The 21,201-nt window shown below is 43.2% G+C and overlaps 2 protein-coding genes across 7 annotated transcripts in view; both read left to right on the top strand.

Annotated features, from left to right (window-relative positions):
• Positions 1 to 2,394: 2,394 nt before the first annotated feature.
• On the top strand, positions 2,395 to 4,250 carry UTP3 (UTP3 small subunit processome component). The gene has a single exon (XM_053258065.1). The coding sequence runs from the start codon at positions 2,709 to 2,711 to the stop codon at positions 4,173 to 4,175; it is 1,467 nt and encodes a 488-aa protein (XP_053114040.1). The 5' UTR covers positions 2,395 to 2,708; the 3' UTR covers positions 4,176 to 4,250.
• Positions 4,251 to 9,156: 4,906 nt separating this feature from the next.
• RUFY3 (RUN and FYVE domain containing 3) overlaps positions 9,157 to 21,201 on the top strand; it is a 93,456-nt gene continuing 81,411 nt past the window's right edge. Inside the window, exon 1 of one of the 6 annotated variants that reach the window (XM_053252165.1) lies at positions 9,157 to 10,133. In XM_053252165.1, coding sequence (XP_053108140.1) covers positions 9,821 to 10,133 — 313 coding nt within the window. In that variant the 5' untranslated portion in view covers positions 9,157 to 9,820. The remainder of the gene's footprint in view (positions 10,134 to 21,201) is intronic. The other 5 variants (XM_053252162.1, XR_008307838.1, XM_053252163.1 and 2 more) reach the window with 5 other exon arrangements.

Raw genomic sequence — 21,201 nt, 5'->3', positions numbered from 1 at the left:
GCTAAAAAAATATTAATAATAATGACTAAACAAACAAACAAACAAATACTGGTTTAATACATCCTGAAATCAATCAGCAGTTGATCACTGACAATGGCAACACGTGCATATATCCCTCATTCTGTATGCTTTACCACTGCTTCAAATATTTTGATTTATACAGCAAATTATTTAAAACACTTACAAGTTTTATTACAAATAATGCTGCTCTCCAGCATAAGGCTCTAAGGGCTGCATACAGTAAAAGCTAAAAGTAAAAAAATGGAGTGCAATAAAACCTCACAATAAATCCTCACAGGAGAGGAGAGCTGGTCTTGTGGTAGCAAGCATGACTTGTCCCCTTAGCTAAGCAGGGTCTGCCCTGGTTGCATCTGAATGGGAGACATGATGTGTGAGCACTGCAAGGTATTCCCCTCAGGGGATGAAGCCACTCTGGGAAGAGCAGAAGGTTTCAAGTTCCCTCCCTGGCGTCTCCAAGATAGGGCTGAGAGAGATTCCTGAAGCCGCTGCCAGTCTGTGAAGACAATACTGAGCTAGATAGACCAATGGTCTGACTCAGTATATGGCAGTTTCCTATGTTCCTAAATATCATTGTATGATAGAGACAGTGGCCTCCTCAGGTGATAACATCAACATAAAAATAACAGTTAAGAACTAGACACTAAGAAGTCCCTTTTAAAGGGGTGGCTGTTATATACCACCTCATACAAATGTCTCAAGATGGTTACTTAATAGGTTATTCAAAAGGGGGAGAGCAACTGTCTCCATTAAGCCAGCACAGCATCCTTTCCAAGGGACTGATGGGATCTCCACTGTGTTTTTTTAGAATGTCAGCCACTTTGGGTCATTTTCTCATTCTTTTCCTCACTCCTTTTATGCTATGTAAACTGCTTTCCAATTTTTTTATTACTGAGCAGCAGTATATTAATAATAAATTTATTTATTGCAACTGCATGCCCTAGGCAAATGGAAAAGTCTTTGTCTAAGACCAAAATCACATCAACGTTGTAGCAGAGATTTTCTTTGGTGAGAGCAAATATAATGTTGCCAGGGTGCAACCTTAATAAGATTTAGCACATGTGTAACAAGTATTTCTTAACACAAACGTATGTCTTGTCGGGACGATGGATTGAAGGAAGAATACATAAGTAGGGACCGCCTTATATTAATAATTGTACTATCAAGCAGTATAAATGATTGTTCTGATAACTGCTTTTAAAGTGGCTTCTATAATCCTCCAGTAAAACTGATAATAAATCTGACGATGATAATGATGAAGAACCACTATATACAGTGTTTCTCAAACTTTTTGGAGTCAAGGACCGCTAAATTCTTCGTGCAGAGTTTCAAGGACCGCTACATTCTTCATGCGCAGTTTCCCGGACCAGCAGTTAGTAAAGGGGTTTCAAGTCTGTCTGTCTATCTATCTATCAGACTTCTATACTGCCCAAAACTTGCATCTCTGGGCAGTTTAGAATGAAAATAATATAAGCATTGAAATAATTAAATTTGGAATCTTTTGCAAACATGGAATATTAGGGGTTCTTAACCTTGGGTCCCTCAGTTAAACTCCCATAACCCCCAACAACAATGGCATTTGGCCATTATGGCTGGGGATTATGGGAGTAGAAGTCCACCAACGTCTGGGTACCCAAGGTTGAGAACCCCTGAATTTAAAAGCCTGGGTGAACAAATTTGTCTCCAGTATGTCTGGAGTGGAGGTGCTTGTGATTACTCAATGGAGAGGGGATGTTGGGCCATTAGAAAAATTCAAAAGCTACATGGGGCCAATGAAAACAACATACAAGCAAGCCCCACCGATGCAAGAGGGAAACAGCGTTCCCTCTCAAGACGCCTCAACCACAACAGGCAGCTGGGTTTCAATCAACCAACCTTTGGCTGCAAACAATGAGCATGCAAGAACCAGTAGCCCTTGAAGTGGCGCCCACTGCCATACTTTTTCCTCCATGCCCCCGCACCGCATACAGTTTGAAGCTGTAAAGATAGGGAATAAGATAGCTGTAGGAAGATCTCAGCAGCACGTGGAGGCAAGGCACAAGAAGGGTCCCATGCCTCCGTGATACTCTTCCTCTTCCATGCCATGTGCAAAATTGAGGAAGTGAGTGCCTTGATTTCAGTTGGGGGGGGGGTTGACTCCCAGTCAGGGACCGGCACTCAACCCTTTGGGGACCGGCAGCGGTCCAGGGACCGGTGGTTGAGAAACATAGCATATGGTCTGCACATGCGCACTTGATCATCCAAGCACTCCTCCTACAGGCAGCCTAACCCTCACACACAGCCCCCTCTTTTCTCTAGCTATTAAAAAAATCAGAGCGGAAGTAGGGCGGAAAGAATAATGCGTTGCTCATTCAACTTTCAGGGACCGGAAGTTTATGGGAAACGCTTCAGTAGCCCTCCCAATCCGAGGGGGAAATCGTGACGGAAGCGGTACAGTGTATAATTTGGAAATTACGTTAAAAGGGGCTCGGAGCAATAAGGGGCGGATTTAATGATCGATTACCGCTCGGAATAACAAAAGGTGGGCATTAGGGAGTAGGGCTCACCCGTTTTTTGAAAGCGGAAGTAGGGAGCAAGTTGGTGGTTTGTACTGACCTTCGACCCGGAAATAGGAAAGAGCACTGCTGCTTGCGCGGAGCTGGCGCACGCTTTCAAACGGAGGTTTCCGGCCTACTCGTTCCGTCAGCATCATGGGGAAGCCACGGCGGCGGATCGCCCCGGGCCTGCGGGCTTCAGAGCCACAGGAGGAAAAGATTGAGGAACCGGAGCCGGGAGCGCTGAATGTCACCGAGGAGGCGGACGATTTCCATGAGCAGCGGCTGGAGGAAGCGGTGTTGGCGGCCCTGGGCAGCGAGGAGGAGAAAGACAGTGAGGAGGAGGTGGAGGAGGTGCTGGGTCTGCAGCTGTCCGAGAACAGCGAGACGGAAGAAGAAGCAGAAGAAGATGATGATGTTGAAGAAGACGACGAGCCGCTGGACATGGACAGTGACTTGGAAGAGCAGCAGGGTGGCGGTAATAGGGGCTCTGGTCTCCCTCATGAATTTGCTTGGGGTCAGCGGAAGCAGTTGTATTATGGCACTGACTATGGCAAGGCTGCCACTCGTTCCAAAGCAGCCAAGCAGAGTCAGGAGGAAGCTGAAGCTGAGGAGCAGGAGGAAGAAGAGGAAGCCCAGGCCATCCAGAAACGGCTTGCACAGAATCTGGGTGAGGATGACTATGGCTTGGATCTGCTGCAAGCCTACGCCACAGCAACTGAGCAACCAAGTGAAAAAGACTCAGGATGGAAAATTGCCAAAGATTTACACTCTCTTTCTAAAAAGGAGCAGCTGAGGCTGTTAAAAAAGGAATCCCCTGAGCTGCTGGAGCTGATTCAGGACTTTGAAGCCAAGTTAACTGAGCTCAGAGATGAATTGGAGCCCCTCATGCAAATGATAAGAGATGGGGTCATCCCACAGGGGAAAGGTAGCCAATACTTGCAGAACAAATACCATCTCTACTTAAATTATTGTTGCAACATCAGCTTTTATTTGGTGCTGAAGGCAAAAAGAATTCCAGTCCATGGCCATCCTGTCATCGAAAGACTTGTGACATACAGAAACATAATTAATGAATTGGGAATTCTGGACCAAAAATTGTCCCCAGAAGTTCGTCTGCTTCTTAAAGAATTCCATAATAATGACAGTGAAAGGCTGAAAGGTAGAAAGCAGCCCATGGTATTTGTCAGAAAGCCTGTCAATAAAAGCAAGCCTAAAACAGTTCATAAGACTGCTAACAGTAAAACTGCTGAAGAACCTACTGATGATTCAGATTTCGATGAGGAGGCTGCCCTGAATTATTATAGAGAGATGGAAGAAAAGATAAAACTAAAGAAAAAGAGGAAACAAGATGAAATGGAAGCTGTGGAAGAATCAATTATGGGAGAGGAAGTACCAGATCAAAAGAGAGGTGCAACATATCAGATTGTCAAGAATAAAGGCCTCATGCCCAAAAGGAAGAAGATTGATCGTAATCCCAGAGTCAAGCATCGTGAAAAATTCAGACGAGCCAAGATTCGCCGGAAGGGCCAGGTTCGTGAGGTCCGAAGAGAAGAACAGAGATACGGAGGCGAACTGTCTGGCATCCGTGCTGGAGTTAAGAAGAGTGTTAAACTTAAATGATTATTTTTGCATTTTTCCCCCATGCTGAAAGCAGTGAATGTGAGTTCAATAAATCTTCTTTTTTGGGAAAACAAATGCAAGGCTTATTTATTTTAACATGCACAACTCAGAATTATATATATAAAGTTTAGGACTATACTCAGACTCTGTCATAGTGAGTCAGTCCTGTTTGCTAATTCACACAAAGGTCAACAGGGCTGTGCTGCAGAACATCCAAGTATCATTTAAGCAATGATACCTTGTTCTATTTGCTATTGTGACTTCATTTTAAAATTTCATACAGTAAAAGTTGGAGTTTTCAAAACCAATTCTCAGATTTTATAGTGTCAAATTTGATTGGAATAGTAATTGCTTTTAAAAAAATAACCTATCCTTATTCTCAGCTTTATTTTGTGTAATATGATAGCTCTGCTTTTTAACAGCTTGTCTGCATATGTTCATAATGGTGAACAGATGCTAAAGCTATTCTTTTAACTGCCCCTGCTAGGATTAAAGTAGGCTTACAGTGAACAAAATTACCCATTATTTTGCTAAGATACAGGGAACTAATGGCACTTCCATAGAATCACAATATTAGAAAAGGACCAGAAAGTTACACATCCAACCACCAATAAAGGATCCTGTGATAACCCCTGAATATGCTAACCATAGAGTGTGATGTTATGCATGACTGGCAGTGTTGTCATTAACGACTGTGGGATATGTATTGGTGATTTGAAATGCCTTTGGGGAAAGCAGGTATTTTGGTGGCGGCAAGGTCAGCCCTTCTAGAAGCAAGCCATCATCTTGAGGTGGTGTTCTAATAAGGGAGGTTACATATTGTGGGGAAATGAAGTTTTCCCTATGCTCTGTAGATGGTGATGAGTAGGTTGGTGGATATTTCCAGGTGGATCGGGAGCAATTGAGAGAGGTGGTGGTTTTGAGATTTGGTTTTAGAGACTTGGGGAAGGGGAAAAGAACTGTTCATGGAGCAGTAGCCTGCCAATTATCTGGGGAAAGAAAACGTTCTGCCTTTCCCCAGTCCCAAATATGAATGGAGTTGGCGATAGTGAGTCAGAGCTGCTCCAATATAAGAACAGCCCGGCTGAATCAGACCCAAGGCCCATCTAGTCCAGCATCCTGTTTCACACAGTGGCCCACCAGATGCCTCTGGGGAGCCCACAGGCAAGAGGTATGTGCATGCCCTCTCTCCTGTTCTTACTCCCCTGCAACTGGTACTCACAGGCATCCTGCCTTTGAGGCTGGAGGGGACCTGTAGCCCTCCAACTAGTAGCCCATGATAGACCTCTCCTCCATGAAGTTATCGAAACCACTCTTAAAGCCATCCAGGTTGTTGGCTGTCACCACATCTTGTGGCAGAGAATTCCACAAGCTGATTATGTGTTGTGTGAAAAAGTACTTCTGTTTGTTGGTCCTAGATTTCCTGGCAATCAATTTCATGAGATGACCCCTGGCTCTAGTGTTATGTGAGAGGGAGAAGAATTTCTCTGTCCACTTTCTCCACATCATACATGATTTTATAGACCTCTATCACATCTCCCTGCAGTTGTCTTCTTTCTAAATTAAATAGACCCAGGTGTTGTAGCCTTGCCTCATAAGTTCTACAATGTCCGTGTTTTTATGTGGTGACCAGAATTGTACGCAGTGCTCCAGGTGTGGCTGCACCATAGTTTTGTATAAGGGCATTACAATATTAGCAGTTTTATTTTCAATCTCCTTCCTAATGATCCATAGCATGGAATTGGTCTTTTTCATAGCTGCCACACATTGAGTTGACACTTTCAACGAGCTGTCCACCATGACACCAAGATCCCTCTCCTGGTCAGTCATCGACAGCTCAGATCCCATCAGCGTATACTTGAAGCTGGGGTTTTTCGTCCCAATGTGCATCACTTTACACTTGCCAACATTGAACCGCATTTGCCACTTCGTAACCCACTCACCCAGTTTGGAGACATCGTTTTGGAGCTGCTCACAGTCCGTTTTTGATTTCACTACCTGGAAGAGTTTGGTATCATCTGCAAATTTGGCCACCTTGCTGCTTACCCCTGCTTCTAGATTATTTATGAATAAATTAAAAAGCACCGGTCCCAGTACAGATCCCTGGGGGACCCCACTTCTTATTTCCCTCCATTGTGAAAATTCTCCATTTATACCTACCCTCTGTTTCCTGTCTTTCAACCAGTTAGTAATCCATACATGTACTTGTCCCCTTATCCCATGACCGCTAAGTTTTCTCAGGAGTCTTTGATGAGGAACTTTGTCGAATGCTTTTTGGAAGTACAGGTATACTATGTCAACTGGATCACTTTTGAGCCACACACTTGTTGACACTCTCAAAGAACTGCAAAAGGTTAGTGAGGCAAGATTTACCTTTGCAGAAGCCATGCTGGTTCTCTCCCAGCAGGGCCTGTTCTTCTATGTGCTTTACAATTTTATTCTTGAGGATGCTTTCTATCAATTGGCCTGGAACGGACATTAAGCTAACTGGCCTGCAATTTCCCAGATCACCCCTGAAATTGGTGTTACATTGGCTATCTTCCAGTCCCCTGGTACAGACCCCAATTGCAGGAATAAGTTATATATTTTAGCAAGAAGGTCGGCAATTTCACATTTGAGTTCTTTAAGGACTCTTGGATGGATGCCATCCAGCCCTAGTGATTTGTTAATTTTTAGTTTTTCCAGATAGTTTAGTACATTATCTCTTGTCACTTCTGACTCAGTTCTTTAGCCTCCATCCCTGAAAAGCCTGGTTCAGGAACAGATATATGCTCAGTATTCTCTTCCGTGAAAACAGATGCAAAGAACTCATTTAGCTTCTCTGAAACCTCCATATCTTCCTTAATAATCTCTTTCACTCCCTCATTGTCTAAAGGTCCAATTGCCTTCCTGGCAGGTTTCCTGCTTCTAATGTATTTAAAGAAGCTTTTGTTATTCCCCTTGATGCTTTTAGCTAAATGTTCCTCAAATTCTCTTTTTGCCTCCCTTGTTGTCACCTTACATTTCTTTTGCCAGAGTTTGTGTTCCAGAATTGGAACAATCCTTTCTGTTCTCTTCATTTGGACAGGCCTTCCAATTTCAGAAGGACATCTTCTTCCCTTTTATGGCTTCCTTGACGGTACCTGTTAGCCATGTTGGCATCCTCCTGGACTTAGTGGTACCTTTCATTAGAGGTCCAAACATTACAACATTTCTATATGGAAAGCACTTCACTTGCATGCAGAAATTAGTATATGCCCATGCTTGGATCACTAGCATGTGTGGTACACAGCAAGGAAAGGAAAGATTGTGCAGTTGAGTCTGTCTCAACTCCTGGCGACCACAGAGCCATGTGGTTTTCTTGGTAGAATACAGGAGTGGTTTACCATTGCACACTGGTGGGGATTCGAACTAACAGCCTCTTGCTCCCTAGGCAAGCTGCTTCCCCACTGCACCACCACAGCTGATATACACAGCCAGAGGTAGGCTTATTCAATCAGCTACAGATGATTATAAGCTGGTTGCATGCCTATTCTTACATGGAAATATATTGTAATTTTGTAATGTTTGAAGTGTTCCCCATGGCTATACAGTGGTCCCTCGACTTACAAACTACTCGACATAAGTATTTTTCGAGTTACAAACGGCAGTTTTAGATCCGGTTTTAGATGCGGTTTTTTCGACTTACAAATTTTTAGATGGGGTTTCCTCGACTTACAAATTTTTAGATGGGGTTTCCTCGACTTACCAATTTTACATGCGGTTTCCTTGACTTGCCTGCCTGTTTACTGCCTGTTTATTCTTGAAAAGAAATGTTCCTGTGCAGTTTGCAAGCCTTACTGGGGGTCTCGGTCTTTTTTCTAGGCTCCGGAACGCATTAATCCGTTCCCAATGCATTCCTATGGGAAACCGCTTTTCGACTTACGAATTTTTCGACTTACAAATGTGCATTCGGAACGGATTAATTTCGTAAGTAGAGGGACCACTGTATTATAATTTTAATAGACACATGTTGAAGATTCCTGTCCTAAGATCTGAAATGTGTACACTTCCTCCCCACCCAAGGCAGTGTGCACCTCATATAACATTCTAGGCCCAATTGATATGCTCCACAGTATGGTTCTGCAGTGCACACAGAGTTGAAGACAAAGGAATATCAATTTTGAATTTTGTTCTAGGACTTCTGTACACAGGTGTGTTCATTACATGGCAACTGTTACTATCAAGTGTTGACTTGCTAGATCTGCTGCCACAGATAAAATTCTAATATTCCAAATGCAAGAGATCTAGGCATCAAGTGTGGAGAAATCAAGTGAGGTACATACATGAGTGAACCAGCCCTTAGCAAGCACACAAAAGCTGTTTTGCACCCTCTAAAAAAATAAAAAAACGAGCAAAACTGCCTCTAGTGGCAGAGTTAAGTGTCTTCTGCAGGTGTTCAACGAGACTAATTTTCTTTGTCATCTCTTCACATGCTGCTTGGGCTAGATGGGTGTGTGTGTGTTGGGGTGGGGGAGAAGATGATTCGGGGCTAAACCAGGCTAAGTGCTCCCCTCACAATAATCCCCTTTCCTAAAGGTTTTTAAGTCCTAGTAGCATGCAGGTTATTTTGCGTAAGGGGAAGCGGGGGGGGGGTTAGTTTGAGGAACTGCGACTGCCAGAACTCCTTAGAAGCTGTGGCAATTGGAGGGGGGGGGAGGCTGCTTTTATAAGGGGAAAGAGGAAGCGAGGGGTAGAGTTAATCCCTCAGCAACCCCCCCCCTTCAAGAAGACAGGCAAGAATTAACCCACTGGATCCCCAGCTGGGGAGAGTAATAACCCCCTTATGAGGGGCTAGAAAGCGACCCTTCAGCAGCGCCCACCCCGCCTTTTCAGGCAAAGAGGCAAGAATTAACCCACTGGACCTCCAGGTGGGGAGGGGGTAATGACCGCTCACGAGGGGGTAGAACGTGACCCCTCAGCAGCCCCACCCCCTTGGGGCAAGAATAAATCCTTCACGGCCTTCCAGGTTGGGGAGGGGGGCGCGCGATTATTAACCCTTCACGGGGGGGGGCAGAAATCAATCCCTTCGCAGCCCCCCCTTTTATGCAGGGAGGAGTAAGAAAGAAGCCTTCAGGGGAGGAGGGAGAGAAGTTCCTCTCGGGCGCGGAGGGGCAAGAAATGCAGCTTCCTCCGGGGGTGGGATAAATTAATCCCTCAGCAGCGCCCCACCCCAGAATGACCGCCCCCTCCCTCAAAGACTATTTCCTCAGGTGCAGGGACAGACTTTGCGGCGGTTGTCGCTCGCGCGACTTGGCCGAAGGGCAAGCACCCGCCCCCGCCCGAAGCCGGTTCCCGGCCGGTGGCGGTGATGTGAATTCAGCTCCGTGCAGGGAGGCCGGGTCCAACCACTCAACCTCCGGCCAGCCCGCCTGGGCGCCCCCAGCAGCACGCACGGCTGATGAGGGGGCTGGCCTAGGGCGGCGACCAGGGCGAAGACGACACCGACGAGGAGGAGGAGGCTGCTGTCGCCGGCGCCGCCTCTTCCTCCCCGTCCCGCCCTGTGGAAAAAGTTGCCCGCTCGCTCTCGCCGCCGCCGCTGTGCTGCTAAAGAAAAAGGAGGAAGAAGAAGGAGGAGGCGGCGGCGGAGGGAGAGAGCGAGAGGGAGCCGCCGCTGTCCCCACAGCATGGAGCGGAGCAGCCTGTCAGCCCCGGGGAAGAAGCAAGAGGGGGATGGCGAGGGGGAGGCTGGCGGAGAAGCGGAGCAGGAGCAAGGCGGGGAGGAGGGAGAAGGAGAGGAGGAGGAGGAGGAGGAGGAGGCGCCCCCTGACTCGCCCCCTTTCTTCCTCCTCTACCCGGGCCGGGGAGGCGCCGCCGCGCCCGGCTTCCAGCCCCAGAGCGCCTGGAGAGCCGCCCCGCCGGGCCCTTGTGGCGTCCCTCTGCCTGTCTTGCTCAGTTACATCGGGCCAGAACCGGGACAGCACCGCACCGGCAGCGCCCGTAAGTCGCACGCCGGTTGCCTTCTCTCGCTTTCCTCTTCCGGCTGCCCTCATTTCTCTCCCAATGAACCCCACCCTCTGTGTGTGTGTGTGTGTGTGTGTGTGTGTGAGTGAGAGAGAGTGTGTGTGTGATGCACACACCTTTTATAGATCTGTTTGTGTAGTGTACACTCACACTATATATTTGAATAGACACATACACTATATATGTGTGTGTATACTGTGCATGTATAATATTAAAGTGGGAGGTACCTGCTGTCCTCATTTCCCCCTTTTTACAGTAATATGGAACCTAAAAGGGAACAGAATTCCTCCCTCGCTACTTTTAGGGCCTTGCCTTCTCTCTCTCTCTCTCTCAGAATCCCCCCCTTCTCCAGAGCAGGTGGGGGTGGGGTCCATCAGCCCTTTGCCTCCTTCTGAATCCCCGTTCTCCCCCTTAATTCAGGTCACTGTCACCCATCCTCCACCCTCTCCTCTGTAACCTTAGTTATACAATCTGTTAATCGCTTCTGTGCCTAAAAATGCACCTAAGGTTATGTACAATCACTACAAATAAAAAAAGCATGCAGTCTTATAGGAAAGAAATCCATCCCTCCATACACACAACCCTGTTCTTGGCATGCTTACTCGGAAGTATCCCAAGTATGCATACGTAGGTTTGTCACTGTAATTTTATTTTTCTTGTTCTCTTCCTCTGGATCCACATGTACTTCCCATCTTTCCTTCCTATTGAAAGCCTCACACAAGAAACCCTCACTTTCATCAGTGATAGTGCCAGAGGTCTTGACGCCACCTTCTCTCTAGAATGTTGCTGCTTTATCAGGTTTTGTTCTTAAATATATATATCCTCTCTCTCTCCTCACTAATAATAAATCTCCTGAGAGGATTGACTTTGCTTTATGGCACATTTGTATTGTGTGGCTCATGCTTTGTCTCTTTTAAAAATCCACATATGAAACTGGTGATTGTTTTGACTGCAGAACGCATTGTCTGAACTGCAGTGATTTGAAGCATGGGGCAAAACACATGATGAATTAAAAGAACTAGAGACTTACTTTGTTATTTAAAGAGTTCCTTTTGTGTTTTACTTTTCTCTTGCATGATATTCAGGCAAGGAATGAACTCTGGAAAAGTCTGAATACAGTGTTAAAATAAGGGGTCTCTTATATTGCCTTGTTGAGATTGATTAGTAATGGCATAGAGTTAAGATTCCAGTAGCTTGAACATATAGCAGTTCTGTATGTGAACTCAGAGCATTATTACTATTGCTAGTATTACTGATGCAGTGCTATTCATGTATGTAGTGTGTTTTAGTACTGCAAGCAAAAAAAAAAATTGTTTCTTGCCCTGATGAAACTTAGTCAGTCCCATTTTAACCTTCTCTTCCGTTTAGCAGGCATTAATCAGTAAAGCTGTATATAGCTCAGATGTGGAAGTCGGTTGTACCCCCCCCCCCTTTCACAGCTTTCTAATTGTAATTCTGCTATCTACACTGGCAAAGCAGTTCAGGAAAAGAAGCCAGATTCTCAGATGTGTGAAATGTTCTAGACGATGTGTGTGTCAATGAATTGGAAGAACAGGGACTCATTAATGGTGAGCGCTCTCTGTACGTAAGATGATAGCAAAGGTTGACTCTAGTGCTGAAGTACTAGTTTAACCTGCCAGTCATGTGCACACCTTGTTGTTTACAAATTCTTAAGGAGTTAATAAAACCTTGTGCTAATTCATACCATGCCTTTGTGAGTCAGACCATTTATCTGTTAAGCAGAGGAAGAAACTGAGGCAGAAGGCTCATTTGCTCTGTCTGAGGCCATAGAGGGAGCCAGAACTTGTATTAGAACTTGGTAACACATTTGTTGCCTCCTTTTCTGCTATGAGTATCTTTACATCATGTTTTAAAATTGCTCCTAGATCGCTAGTGTGAAATCAGTAAACATTGGATAACCACTCTCCTAACCTGTCATGTTTATAGAAATTTTTTTTTTATTTAAGATCTATATCCTGCCTTTCCTGACTGAAGTCATCTTGAAGCAGAAAACCTGTTTATTTATTTTATTTTGTTGTTGAATTTATATACCGCCTTTCATTAAAAACAATCTCAAGGCGGTTTACAAAAGTTTTAAAAAACCATACAATAAAATGACAATAAAAATATTAAGCTAAAAATTATATATCTATATCTATAAATTTTCTTACCTGTCAGAAAACTGACATCAGTATCCATATTATACTAGTTCAAAGGAAGATGTTCCTCGGCCATCTTGGCTTTTTATAGATCTAAATGTATCCCTGCTGCAGTTAGACTATATGAAACTAAGGCTCTTGCTCAGTTGCTCTATGGAATTAAGACCCTACTCCCATCATCAGGACTTGGCATCTCTCAAAGTTATTCAGTCAAAATGTTTGAGAAGTTTGTTCCAGGTTTGTTCTGGTGTGTATCTAATGCTGCTGTTATACGTTTGGAGTCAGGTATGCACAGGGTGGAAGTTAGATCTTGCATCTAAATCTGCAGTTTTTGGTTTAGACTTCTTCTTTCCTAAAGGCTTAATCCCTCTGTTATTATCAGATAGCTTCCAGTATTGTTGGAGATCCTCTGTCTGTCGTTTTGGTTTTTCTCCTGTCCTGTTGCTAGATTGGGGCTACGAGCAAGCTAAGCTTGCTCTTAAGCGGAGAATACTGGATGTGGCTTATCAAAAAGAACATATTCATTTGTCTGATAGATCTACTTATGGTCTGCAATTATTTGAGGTTTTGCCTGCCAGATATTTAAATTTGCTTGTAGATATAAATATCAGAGAATATTCTCTTTAGCTCGCTTCAGTGCACTCCCTTCTGTGGTATTGGAGGGCAGGTACAAAAAAGTCCCTTATTCAGAGTATCTTTGTCCATGTCATGATAAAGTGGTTTAGTCATTTATTTATTTACTTGACATATTTATATCCAACCCAAAACTTATATCTCTGTGCGACTCACAATAAAATACAAATTACAACAAAATAAAAAGGCTAAGACGACAATAATTTAAAATTTAAAAGAATGTTAAAAACTGTTAAAAACAGTATATATCCAGTTAAAAGCCTGGGTGAACAGATGTGTCCTGACTGCCTTTTTTAAAGTTGCCAGAGATGGGGAGGCTCTTATTTTGGCAGGGAGCACATTCCAGAGCCTTGGGGCAGCAAGGGAGAAGGCCCATTCTTGAGTAGCCACCAGGCAAGGTGCTGGCAACTGCAGACTAACCTCTCCTGATAATCTCAGTGTGGTGGGGGTCATTATGAAAAAGACTAATTACTCATACTAGCTGAACCTGTACAGAACATCTCTGCACTAGGACTTAGTTGCTCTCCTTGCCCCCCCGTCAGAGCCCTTGCTTTATTGTTCAGTGTCAGTCGCTCCCCGCCACCCGCCCACTCTCCCCCTCCCCGCTCCTCTTCCCTATCTGCATATGGAATCCCCATTGCCCAATCACCATGGTGCTTCTGCTCTGTTACCTCCAATTGGTAAAGCACTGTGTGGGTGGAGCTTGCCACATACAACCTTAGTGTATTATCTTTATACTAGATGGGCTGGGTGCAGAGCATCTGAGCCTCTAGTTGCCTGCTCCGCCACTGCCTCCCCCCGCCGTTTCCCCTGTTGTCGTTGTTTTCTCTCCCTGCTGCCATTTGTCCTCCTGCTTGTCTTGTGGCTGGCTGGCTACCCGCCACAGTTTTCTTTGGCCGCTGTTGTCACTGCCATTTTTCCCTCTCCCACCTGTCCTGTGGCTAGCCTATTCAGCAGCTCTCTGAACTCTCGCGAGAGCTGCCATACATGGGACTAGCCACAGGTATACTTTAGAGAATTAAATATATAGAAGATATCTCTCCAAGGTGTACCTGTTGCTAATCCCATGTGTGGCAGCTCTCACAATAATTTGCGAGCAGCTGTCTGGATAGGGATGGGGGAGAAAATGGCACTGGCTGGCCAGCGAGGGAAAGCCCTGGCGGTGGGTGGGGAGGGAAAGCACCCGCCAGGCCAGCCGGCAAGGGAAAGCTCCACCAACAAGCGGGGAGGGAAAGCGGACTGGGAGGGGCAGAACAGACTGGAGTTGAAGGGGGGGTGGAGAACGGACTGGGGCTAAAGGGAGGGCAGAATGAAGATGGGGAGGAGAGACAGGGAGAACTAGGAGCTCAGATACTCTGTGCTGGATCAGCTAGTATATATATATTACTATATTGTAAACTTTATAATGATTTTTGGGTTCCTCTTATTGCTCCATATTTTAAAAATAATGTTTTTTGTGGATTTTAATCTGTGACTTCTATATTTTTAAATTTTGTACACTGCCTAGAGATGTATATATCAGGTGGTATAAAAATATGATAAATAAAATAATATATGATTAATAATAATAATAATAATAATTGTTCTGGCTGTTCAGATGAATTCCGTATTAGTTATTTACAGTCGGATTGAGATGCTGAGGTTACATACAATGTGGCCAAATTTCTTCTGACTGCTTATAGGATTAGGCTAGTTACGATATCTGCTACAGCCTCTTATCCTCTCTGTAATTGGATATAATTTGTTATGTTTGATGGCATTTTTAAAAAAGATATTTTGATGTTTGTTTTTTCTGGTCAATGACTGAATAAAGAACATATAGAATCATACTGGTTCAAGGAGGATACATGCTTACCTGGCAGCAAGACCCACAGAGTTAAGGGACTTACTTTCAGATAGGTGTACATAGGATTGCAGCCTTATTGCTCAGTTGTTGGAGTGCTGAACTGGGTCTTGCAAAATCTAGACCTGTCCCAAAGTGATATACAATCTAAAAGTATTCGGGAAATAATACTTTTTAGGATTGTGGTCTTTTTATGGCTTTGTGGTCTTGAGGGGAAAAGCCCTCCATATTCTAAGAAGCTGCTGTTGGAAGTGTATGTAGTTTCACTTATTATAGATAATTAGTAATTACTAGCTTAACCGGCACACAGCATCTGCGCTGCTAGTCTCACCTCGCCACTTCCCCCCTTCCCTTCTGCCCCAATCTATTCCCAGTCATTTCCGCCCGCTGGCCGCCTCCTTTGCCAGGGCCCGCCTCCTCCTCCACCGTTCTCCCCCCTCCCAGCCCCAGTTGCACCAGCCTGCGCCCGGCTATTTTCGGGAGCCCACCACTGCCCGCCCAGCCGGGCTCCTCTCGGCGGCCATCACCTCTTCTCCTCTCGCCGCCCCTCGCCAGCCGCTGGAGCAGCACCCCCTCGGCCTCCTCCTCCGGGCTCCTCCAACCCCCAACTGACATTTCCCTCAGTCTTGAACTCTCACAGCATGTTGCTAGAGTTCTGCTGCCAAATCCTGGGCATGCATGGTCCCAAGAGAATTAATTATATAGATTATTATATTACATACAGTATACTACTACTAGTAGTAGTACTAAATAATAATATTATTATTAGTGGTCACAACATGGTGACTGAAGGACTTCTATAAGACTCACTGACTTTTGTCAGAAACCTCAGAAAAAAAGAAACTCCTAGCTTTTAGACTTGCAAAGCAAGTGTCTTAAACATGGCAGTAGTTTACCTTTTGAAAGGCTCAGATCTTTTTTAAAAAGCAAATTAAAGGAATCCCAATGTGTTCTCATTTTCCTGTTTCTGGAGTGCTGACTTGAGATTTTGAGCACATAAGATGGGAAGCCACTGAGCTGCAAGTTACCAGATAGCTGGAGAATTCTGTTTGGGGAAACGGGGTTTGCCATTCTGCAAAAGGAATTATTCCTGAAATTGACTCCTTTTCAATTGTATTTTCACTAGGAAATAGTGTAAACATCAGGACATTTTCATTGCTGAAGTATTGATAAATATCTCCCAACTCCAAAACATTTTCAAACTGGAGGTTGTTGTTACAAACACAGAATAAAATTACCGTTGTGCAAAAGAAAACAATTTTATATTCCAGAATCTTAAATTGGCCTTGGTATACTAAGCAATATCCAGACTAAGTTAGTTATTACCAAGTCCCATTGAAATTAATGAAACTTTAGATAACCAGCACTGACTTCTCATTTATTTCAGTAGTACTTAATCATGACTAACTAGTATGAATGTTGTCCTATTAATCCACATTTATAAAGCTTTAAAGGCAACATTTGTGGATAGTGTTATATATGTAATTTATATTTGGTAATACAGTATGCACTTACTGCAATAAATATGTATATGTACTCAAACACAGATATAATTTGATGAAATCTGCCTTATCTATCTATCTATATCTTAACCCCTGAGTTTCATTCTAATCCCATATCTGGTTACTCCAATGGATAAAACCATTTATCCCTTTTTCCTACTCATATAAAACCTACTCATATAAAATATTTTTCCTACTCGTATAAAAGGTAATCCATTCCTATGAGAAATACAAAAAGCTCTGTGTTTGCTATAACACAATACCTTTAGTTTTCCCCTAGACATTTGATAATTATCAGACTAACTTCATCATTCAATCCCTGACCCTTTAATCTTTCAAATATATTTTAAATAATCCACGAACAGTTTTCCATGTTCCAAAATACCACTGTGGTCTTTCCTGACTTTAACTATGTTGTCATTTTCACTAGCTCAGCCTAACCTACCTCACAGAGTAAACATAACTATGTATTACAGCTTTGGGCTCCTTGGAGGAAAAGCAGTATATACGTGTGAAAATAAAATAGAAAAGTAATTTCTCATAGTTGCTTCAAATATTCAGTCTTTCTAGGTTTTTTTCCCTTTCCATTTCTTTATTGTTGCTGTATACAATATTGTTTTTATCGATCTGTGTGGTCTGCATGATTTAATAGATACATCAAAGGTACAGAAAGTTGTTATAAATTGTAATCTAGGTGGTACCTCACATTGAAAGAGGTTTTATAATTGTCAAGGAGATCTCTCCTAGAGATGTTGAGCTCCTGTTGAAGGAATGGTGCATATGGTTTGGTCATATCTGAAAATTAGACTTTTGGAAAAACATTTTGGATAAAATATTAAGATATTGTTAGCTATAATTCAAAATGATGATGCTTGGATATTTGTAAAATTAGCTTAGGAGGAAGATTTTGAATTGATAACAAGTTTGCTAACTGCAGCTAGGATCTGTATAACTCTGGGAAATGTCCTGCCTACTCCCCTATGTTGGACTGGTGTTCTCAAATCTGGAGAATAACATTGATGACAAAATGTACATGCTATAGATGATCAAAAGAAATAATATCAACAAACAAAGCTGTAGAAATATGCATATTGCTTATTTTTCTAATGTCAATTTTTGGGATTATGATCAACCATAGAGTTGGAGTTGTGGTAATGAGCATGAATTGTTTCTTTTGCTAAGCAGGGTCTGCCCTGGTTTGCATTTGGATGAGTGACTATGTGTGCCCTGTCTGCTGCAAGACATTCCCCTTAGGGGATGGGACTGTAGCTCAGTGGTAGAGTACTTGCTGGCATGCAGAAAGTCCCAAGCTTACTCCTTGGCATTTCCAGGTAGGGTTGAGAGAGACTCCTGCCTGAAACTTTGGAGAAGCCGCTGCTAGTCTATGTAGACAATATGAAGCTAGATGAACCAATGGTCTGACTTGCTATAAGGCAGCTTCCTATGTTCCATATACAGTAAAATATCTTTACTTTTTAAAGTATTTAATTTAATGTTGTTTAGCTGTGTCCTTTTCCCTTGTAAATCTTACAATAGTAAGATTTACAATCTTGCTATTACTATTACGAACTTATATCTTCATAAAACACAAAGCAACATTTATAAACTACAATCAGTGTCCATACATTACATTTTTGACTGAACATGATCTTTATTTTATTTTATTTATTTATCAAATTTGTACAGTGCCCCAAAGTTTCGTCTCTGGGTGGTTTACAATAGCATAAAACCAGTTAAAACATATACAAAAAAACCAATTTAAAAATAAAGCAGAGATTAAAACCCAAAAAATTTAGGAAGCTGAGAAAGCTATCTATTGTTCCATGACAGAAGACCACTAAATCCAATATGGCAAGTGCTCTCAATATCTTGAGTGAAAAAGTGCTTTCAATAACTTGAGTGAATTCCTAGAATTCTGTGTTCTGGGATGATCAAAGGAAGTATTTGTTAGTGGCAGACATCCAAACCAATGCCCCAATCCTCATGTGACTCCTTTTGGGGAGGCACAGAGAATTGTGGGGGGGATGTCACTGAAAAAGCTTCCTACCATGCAGTGGGAAATATTTTTGCACTGTGGCATTAGTCTAGATGTCAGTAAGTCCAATCGCTTTTATTTCTTATTCATATTCAGGTCTAGGTTCTGTATGGATAAAATATGAGATAAAATATTTAAATATCAGATCAAAACTACTTTTGTAACTTTCTTTATCACCAACCATCCATTGAATCTGTTTGTAGTTCCTTCTGCGCCTTATATTTGGAGGACAGAGCCTTCAACTGGAGTGTTGCCAAAAGCCTCGGTAGTAGAGACACCCCCCCACCCCCATATAGCCCTGATTATATTGCATTATTCTACGGATTTTAATTGTTAGCTGATTTGAGAGCCAATTTTAGCTGAAATGTGAGTATAAATATAAAATAAATCAAGTTTTAGTATTCTGTTTGGAATTTCCGTTCTAAAGAGAATTAGCATAGAAAATTTGTAATACAAATTATTTAGTCTTGAAGAACTTGCATTTTAAGATTGTTTTACTTGCAGGGGATCCCATATAAGTTTCACACCTTCACTGAGCCTATTTTAAGAAAATAGAGCTTCCTCAAGTGTGAACAACCTACGGTATGTCAACTATATTCAGACTGCTGTGACTATTTTTGTGATCAAATGTATTCTGTGTGGCTTAGGAACACTGTGCGTGGATTCAGACTACTGGGTTAAACCATGGCTTATGTATTCGGCTATGAACACAATTTCAGCCCAAACATTCCTTCCTCTTATTACTGGTTTGTTAATCCTGGCTTGTTAAACAGCTCTATGGCTTGTCCAAAGCTGGAGCTGCACTTTAACTATGATTTACAGATCATTATTAAAGCAGTATTTGAATCAAGACTGATCTTCAGTTTCAAGTGATGGCTTATCTGTAGTTTGTAAACCATGGTTAAAGTACAGCTCCAGGTTCAGATAAACCATGGAAAAATGCCTTGACCAAATGGTCATATTGATGTGATGTTGTAATGGCTCAGCAATTGAGCCTGATCTATGGTTTATTCAGTTGTCTGAACCAATCCTGTCTGTGGTATGATTCTGTGTAGAGTGGGGCTTGCTGAACTTCTCTGTGCGCATGCTTACATGACCCAGGGACATGTGAAAGGGAAGAGACCAGGAAGCTAAAAGATGTTGTCCACCCTTTTTCTTCAAAATGAACAAGACCATAAGATGGATTATCTGTTTCAGTGTCCAAATGCTTTATAACGTACTCGTAAACTGGTCTTGCAGTTTGCAAGCTTTCTTGCTGTACCACAAAATGACCATGCACTCTCTCTTCACTCATTGCTAGTTGATGTCCAGAAAGGTTTGTGTTTAGAAAAAATGTTTGTATACCGGCAGCACTTATGCTTTTTCATTTTTTTTTATTTCTTAAGCAAGTTTTGTGGAAAGCTGACATGGTTTGGAATGCAGTGAACTGAAAAATTATAGCTTGTTCATTGCTTCATAAGTCTAGCTTTCTGTCTTGAAAAGTACCTGAGAAAACTACCAAAGTTGGTCAGAAGGTGTCATTCATATGGGGAGGTTTTTTGCATTTTCTGGCAAATTAATCATTTTTTCCTGAGATTTTTTATTTTTCTGGTAGTCTGGGCAAGGTCTGGAACCTACCTGTGAAAGATGCATGTTTCTATCTTGTGTGGTTTGGTCTAGGAGTTTCATGTTGGTGAGTGAGGCCCAAGCAGTTTTATACGTACTGTATAGAGTTATCTTTGCAATGATTCTGAGTGGGGCCAGTGCTTAGAGATGCTGATTTGTTCAAAAACATCGATCCAACTGGGAGGCCACCACCTTCTCAATCACCTTGCCAAGCCATGGAAGGTTGGAGACAGGCCTGTAGCTGCTTAACTCTGAGGGATCCAAGGCGGGCTTCTTCAGAAGCGGTCTAATGATTGCCTCCTTAAGACAAGGAGGCATCCTGCCCTCCTTCAGAGAAACATTTATAATCTATACTAGGCCCTTTACAACAGCCTCCCTGCCAGATAGTATAAGCCAGGTTGAACAAGGGTCAACCTGTCCTCCTGACAGGTGATAGGCTGCACCATTCTGAGCAACTTGTCCACATCCTCAGGAGTCATAAACCGAAACTGATCCAGGATCATCACATAAGAGTTGCTGCTGGACACCTCAGTATCAGACTAACAATTGTGGAGCTTGAATCTTAAGTTGGCCCGAATACGAGAGATCTTGTCCACAAAAAGCTAATTTAAAACGCCACAGCAAGTAATTGTTGGTTCTAGGTACTGATTCAAGGGGGAAGGGGTGCACATTAGCCCCTTCATAACCCTGAACAACTCGGCTGGACGTGAACTTGTGGACGCGATATGGGAGGGAAAGAATCGCTTCTTTGCTTCACATATTGCCTGAGCATAGATCTTCAAATGTGCTCTATGTAGTAATCTGTCAGATCTGAGTTGAGTCTTTCTCCACTTGTGTTCTAGTCATCTACCTCACTGCTTCAGCCCCCGTAATTCTTCTGTATACCAAGGGGCCAGTTTCGAAGCATGGCGGAGAGGACATTTAGGCGCGATTGTGTCCACTGCCCTGGTGAGTTGATTATTCCAATTCTTCACCAGAGTGTCAACAGGGTCACCAGCAGAGCCAGCGCTAAATCCCTCCAAGGTTTCTTGGAATCCTACTGGATCCAATAACCCTTTTGGGCAGACCATCCTAATGAGCCCCCTGCCCCTGAGGAGGTGGGACGTGGTCGTGAGACTCCAATGCCAAGCCCAAGACCAAATCCGTCAGCTCAGTTAGGGATTCCATTGGGCAGCGGGGTGATCGATATACCAACAGAAGTCCCAATCTATCCCTGGTCCCCAAACTTAGTTACACATTCAGTATGGTCAGAAACTTGAACAGGGAT

The sequence above is a fragment of the Hemicordylus capensis genome, chromosome 5, assembly GCF_027244095.1.
Source record: "Hemicordylus capensis ecotype Gifberg chromosome 5, rHemCap1.1.pri, whole genome shotgun sequence".
Classification (NCBI taxonomy): domain Eukaryota; kingdom Metazoa; phylum Chordata; class Lepidosauria; order Squamata; family Cordylidae; genus Hemicordylus; species Hemicordylus capensis.
Note: the sequence above shows the minus strand (reverse complement) of the source record. Positions and strands in the feature narration are given on the sequence as shown.

Bases quoted from the DNA above. Each gene is read 5' to 3' on its own strand.
- UTP3 (XM_053258065.1), top strand. From the start codon at position 2,709: ATGGGGAAGCCACGGCGGCGGATCGCCCCGGGCCTGCGGGCTTCAGAG.